Source organism: Poecilia formosa, unplaced genomic scaffold (assembly GCF_000485575.1).
Source record: "Poecilia formosa unplaced genomic scaffold, Poecilia_formosa-5.1.2 Scaffold106, whole genome shotgun sequence".
NCBI classification, from domain to species: Eukaryota; Metazoa; Chordata; class Actinopteri; order Cyprinodontiformes; family Poeciliidae; genus Poecilia; species Poecilia formosa.
Genome location: NW_006800045.1, coordinates 1,462,804 through 1,468,820, shown reverse-complemented (window position 1 = coordinate 1,468,820; position 6,017 = coordinate 1,462,804). Strand labels below are relative to the sequence as shown.

The following is a 6,017-nucleotide window of genomic DNA, read 5'->3' as shown; positions in this document are numbered from 1 at the left end:
CCTTTATCTCTTCCATTGGCCAGCTGATTATTCCGGCAGGGTATCTGATTACTGGTAAGGCATAGCTGTTTATTGCACGGATCTTGTTCTTGCCAGTTAACAAAATTTTTTAGAAACATAAAGGAAGTTAAATTTCACTCAAAAACGTGTAAATCTGCTCCTGTTTTGGAACTCAGAATATTTTATTTATTGGGTGTTAATGGAAAAAGGAGGACTGTAACCCACAATACATTGTGACAGATCTGAAATGTTGAATTTAAATGGTTGATATATTTGTATTTTTACAAGTAAAAATATAAGTATAGTCAGCCGGATGCCAGTCTCTCATCTGAACAAATAAAACAACTTACCAACGGCAGTCTCCATGTCTTTCAGTGTCATGCGATGTCCCACAAACACACAGGAATGGTTTGCCTCGGGCTGTAAGGAAGACAAGTGGAAGGATTTGGGACTCTGGGATGAGGAGCGATGTGGTGGGAGGGGGTGAAACGATAACGAGTGAGCAGAGTTTATCACTTGAGGCAATAATAGAAGCAAGTCAGGCTAAAGGAAGTAACTGCAGAGGGGAAAGTGCAGGTGGAAAAATATTGTGAGGCTGTCTTGTAAACTGAAAAACAAAACTCTTTCACAAAATGTATATTTTCTGCTTAAACATAATCTGGGACAGAAGCTGAAACATGAGTCTTTGTTGCTTTTTATTCCTCCCTCCAGGCTGAGCAGCTCCCAGTTGCACTGATGCAACCTTTAAACCTTCAGTCTCTTTCTAAGGTTGACTTTCCTCCCAGCAAAATTTACCCAGGACTTGACTGGAGTGTTTAACTTTACCTTCTCCAGGACACTGAGCCGCCTCATCCATTGTTTATAGTTCATTCAGTCTAAAACACTCACACACACACAGGATGATAACAATAACAACAACAACAACAACAACAACAATAATAATAATAATAATGATAATAATAATGATAATAATAATAGTTCCTAGTCAGTAAGCCTTTCAAAGAAATTCAATAATTCATAAGCCATTCAGCCCATACGTGGCTCCCTGTACATGTTTGTTAAAATATAACAGTTTCTCTCTTCTTACATTTAGTGTGAGAAATATTATCTCAGAATCAACAATTAAATGAGATGAAATCAGATGAGAAGAAAAAAGAAATGAAAAACAGTTTAAAAAATCAGTGCCTTCATAAAGGTTTCAGATATTAAAGTTTTCAATCATTCTGTTTTAATTCCCTGACAAGGAAGAAAAAACCTTCGTGATTTATTTTAAACTAGTGAGAATAAGTCACCTCAGTGTAATTAGTAAATTCAAACAATGTTTTCAGATGAGCTTAATGAATTTACAGTAAAACTACAATGTAAAAAATGATAGTTAGAACCAAACTAACTTTTTTAACAGTAAGTGTGCGTTCACATCAGCCCGATTCAGTCCGCTTTAATGGAGCTCCAGTCTGCTTAAAGCCCGGTCCGTTTGTTGAGCTGTGAACTCGTAATCAAACTCTGTTGTGAAGCAAAGAAAAGTCCGGGTTCGGCCGGTCGGTTCCAATGCGTTTGAGAAGGCCAAGCGGACCGGACGCCGCTCAAAAGCAGAATGTGAACAACAGCGCAGGGCATTCTGGGTAAATACAACCGAACCAACAGGGCTGGTGGGAGAAAGACAAATCTAACGACTAAAATCTGACACTGCGCCATTTCTTATCAGTCTCCATGATCACTGCTGATTGTTTCAAGTTGTTACTTGAAAATCCAATCTTTGTTTTCAGGGTAAAGTATTTACTGTTAAACAATTTAAAAGCTCACTGTGACGTTGCTTTATTGTGTGTGAACTTTGATTTTTGGGCTTGTTTAAGGCAAAGACCTTTAGTTTGTATAGATCAGTTTAAAATGAATAAAAAAGAAATTAATAAAAAATTAATTAATAAAATTAATAAAAAAGAATAAAACATTATAGGCCTCTGAAATACTTCACAAAATATTTTACAAATGATTTTTATGTTGTGTGACTGATTTCAGTGTGAAATGGAAGTGAAAAAGTCCTAACCACTCTATCAACAGCCACTTATGTGCCAAAAGAACAGTTTAATGTCGTCAGAATCAAAGTGTGCACAAAATAACACCACACAGGAATACGATTACTCCAGTGGGTTTGTGCACAACACAGTTCACAGGATGGTAATAGTTGCACTTTAATGCTGAGATTCATAACAATAAGAGAAAATTAAAATTCATGGAAATGTGAAGCATTTTCTTTGAGCCACTTGTGCACAATCAGTACATTTCAAAACAGACCAAAGGGTCGGTTAAATGGACGGAGCACAGGAAGTGAATCTCAGAGGTAGATGAAGAGGTATTAGGGGAGAAAAATGCTGCAAAGTTGGAATTGTTGAAGAGGAAGGATTGCGGAGGAGGAAGAGGACAAAGAAATTGGGCAAGAAATGGCAGAAAACAAAGAGGAACTGTGACATGCATGGAGAAACATGCTCCTCCTGGCTGCGAAGAAGCCAGCCAGACACCTTCCCTGACAAGTAAAAAGCCTCAGGGGTTGGCCAGGCTACTCCGACAATCAATGTCACTCACCCCCGCCACACACACACACTTACGCAGGGCACACACACACTAAGCAAGCTTCAGAGTGCCAGTTTTGGAGTTTCCAGGAGAAAGATTTTACCTTCTGACAGTCGCTGTCAATCAAGATGCACTCAGACTCCAAAATCCCTAAATGCACTTTTATTCTTTGTCTGTTGACAGGAGAGGAGCATTCTCTTTGTAGTGCTTGGAGGCTTTTGCTCACATTCAAGCAGTGTACACTGCTGTAAAAAACCTGATAATTGTGTGGACCTTTTATGAATTTTAATGAGCATGAATGAGTTTTTCAAATCTTTGATATAAAAATTGATTTTAATTAAATCCTTTGTTGAGAAGCAGTGAAAGGTAAATGAAGACGGTTACATTCCTGACTTTGGCTGCATGAAGTCACCATCAGTCTGAACTGACTGGGTTTGTCCTCCAGCCAGTCAGGCAGAACTGGAAAAGTCTGAAATAAACAACATGAGGAAGATAGAAATATTGAGCTGCGACTCCAAAACTAATTTAGTTTTATGCTTGAAAAAGTCACTCCATCCTGAAACATGCACTATGTCTTTTGTCTCTAATGGTAGTAAAATATAAATCTAATGCTAGTAAATATTGCTTAGCAACCAAAACAGCAAATAATATCGGATGTTATCGGCCCAAATTTTCACATCAGTGTTTCCTCAAAAAACAACAACATGTCCAAAGTAAAGGAGACTTGAGCTGATTATTTCTCTTTGCCACCATTAATAGGAAAATACGATTGCTGTTGAAGTACACAATATTTTAAACAAATTTAGCTATAATGTCTGTATATAATCTGTTCAAGAAAGGAAAAATAGTTTCAGAAAGTATTAATTTCTAACCGTGTTTTAGTTAAAATTCTCTTGTCTAATTTGATCTGAATTAGAAGATAAAATTTTAACCAATTTTAAAAACTTAAAGTTACTAAAACGTAGATCATATTCTAACTTATTTCAACTGTTAAATTACAATTAAAGTTGATTAAAAAAAATCTAATGCATTTTTCTTGAATGTAGATAAAATAATATTCTAATTCTAGAAATGTTGCTCCTTAAAGTGACAGTAACCTGCATAATGTTTCACTATCCAACTAAACTTCACCTCACGTTAAAGTCTGATTATTTTGACTTAACTAATCCATTTAATGACCAAATAAAACATGTAAAAACTGAACACCTGAAGATGTTCCACTTTGTTTCTCTTCCTTTCTTTCATACAAAACTGCCAAAAGATTCAATTTTCAAGAAAACCAGATGTTAATCCTGCCATGCAGGCATTTTTCAACATACTGCATATTTAGGCTTCAAATTTGAAAGATTATCTTTTGATTTGCAAAAACAGATGTCTGCAGATGTAAGGCATGCTGTACATGTGTGGAGCAGCCTTACTGTGTGGCACACCTGCAGCAGGTGGAGTAAAGGAGGAACAGATTGATCTGAAGTAAAACAGAAACAAGGCTGATCTAAATATAATGGGTAAAACTAAAGCAAAACACAGAAAACAAATGAGCAAATCTACAAAAAAAGAAGAAAAAAACCCAGCCAAGATCCTGACAGCAGGTATTTAGATTCAACTCCAGAGGGAAACCATTTGGCAAAATGTTTCTCTGCAAGAATCCCATAGCTGTTATTAAATGGTTTAACGGTGTTCTGTCCCAAAACGAATACCTAGTCACCAGAATAGGAGTTTTAATAAAAGAACAAAATATTTTACAGCTGAGAACATTTCCTACATATAGTCTAGTCTCTGAAACATTAGGCAGTGCAACATTCAAAGTTAAGAAGATTAGTAGTCATAATAGCTTTAATGCTGATTACCCATGTAAAGCTTTTCCAGAGCTTTTCTGTATATTCTCAGATTAGTTGACAGGAAGGTTCATGGTTCATTTGCAACATGAATGAATGAACTCTGAGACCAAACTGGAATATTTGAACCAATTGGACTGTTTGTTAAAGAAACAGCAGTGGTGTGAAGGAAGAGCCTTGAGGCTCTCCTTCATCCACCGGTGCTGCAGTAGAACAAGAGTTAGCATTTCTGACACGTGATTCTGAGATCATTAAAAGGAGCAAAGTATATGAATGGAAAGTTTACTCAGCGTGCAAAAATACAAACTGATCTTGTTGGAAACTTCAGTGTATTAATTTCTGGACTTACTGGAATATTTGAGTTTTTTTTGGTGATATTTCTCAACTTGTGTCTTTTTTCTTCTTCACAGGAAACCAAAATCAACTGCGTCCGTCTGGCTTGCAAAGGTATGAGCACCCTTCCATTGATACGCAGCAACATTAAAGTATTATTCTTATTATTCCAGTGACCATGTTGTAGTTTTGTTACCATGCCAACCTGTAGGGGTCAGTTAGAAGAGACAAACACTCACACTGCAGAAAAAGGCCAACTCTTCACTACCATGTGATCCTGCATGCTTTTCTTCTGCAGCATCTCTGTCCATCTCTTCTGCTCCAGTGTTTCTCACACTCTGCTCCTTTCCCTGTATCCGGCTCTCCTTCTGCCATCTCACGCCACATCCGTGTTGTTCACCAGTGTTTAAAGATCAGAGTCGCAGTAGACGGTTCGATCAGCTTCATTAGACCCAGTGGACGGATGCTAAAGCGTTTCTGATTCCACCCCATTCTGCCTGGCTCTTTCTCCGTGTCTCAAATCTTTATTTGCTGCTCATCTTTTGCAGATACACCCATTTGTGTGCTGGGCAGTGTGCTTTGGAAGCTTTTCAGCTTGCTATCGATTTTTCTCACCTTCTGCTTTTTTTTCTATCCCATTTTTCATCTGCATCAAGCATTGATTTGATTTTTCCACATTTTCAATCTCTGTTTCTGTCTCATCCACAGTACATCAAGGCTTTATTACTCATTTGTGCACATTTCTTTCTCTTATAGCTTTTTTCTTCATCTACCATACCAAATGTTTTTTTGTTTGCTTTGGTTAGGTTATAGGTAATGTAATGGGTGTGTAGACACTGACTGTCTGCATGTATGTGTGAACCAGAGAAGACATGCTTTTTACTTTGTGGCTCTCTTCAAAACACAAATGGCAAACCTTTCTTTTTAAAATTTAAAATAGTTAATTTTCAAAAATTCAAGTCCACACCTAATTTAAAAGGACTTGAAAGTTTAAAGTGGGCAGTGATGAGTGGCAGTGCAGATGGATCCTTAGAGAAAACTTAGAGCCGTCGTTCAGGGAAAAATGGGGTCTGTCCTTTTACTCCAATCAGAGAATTTTGCAAGATGAGAAAAAATTACAATCAGCAATTTTGGTTAGAATTACTCTTCACGCTTTTTAGAATATTTAACAGGAAAAATGACATTTATTTGACAATTTAATTCAGTTTTATCTATATAGTGCAAATTCCTCCGACAAATGATGTGAAGGCACTTTAAGCCAAACAGGTCAAATTTATTTCC

General features: G+C 37.0%; 1 protein-coding gene across 4 annotated transcripts in view; it reads left to right on the top strand.

Moving 5' to 3' along the window:
• LOC103143276 (receptor-type tyrosine-protein phosphatase T-like) overlaps positions 1–6,017 on the top strand; it is a 221,905-nt gene that overhangs the window by 193,444 nt on the left and 22,444 nt on the right. For all 4 annotated transcript variants that reach the window (XM_016675116.1, XM_016675114.1, XM_016675115.1 and 1 more), the window contains exon 15: positions 4,814–4,850. In XM_016675116.1, the coding sequence (XP_016530602.1) occupies positions 4,814–4,850 (37 nt within the window). The remainder of the gene's footprint in view (positions 1–4,813; positions 4,851–6,017) is intronic.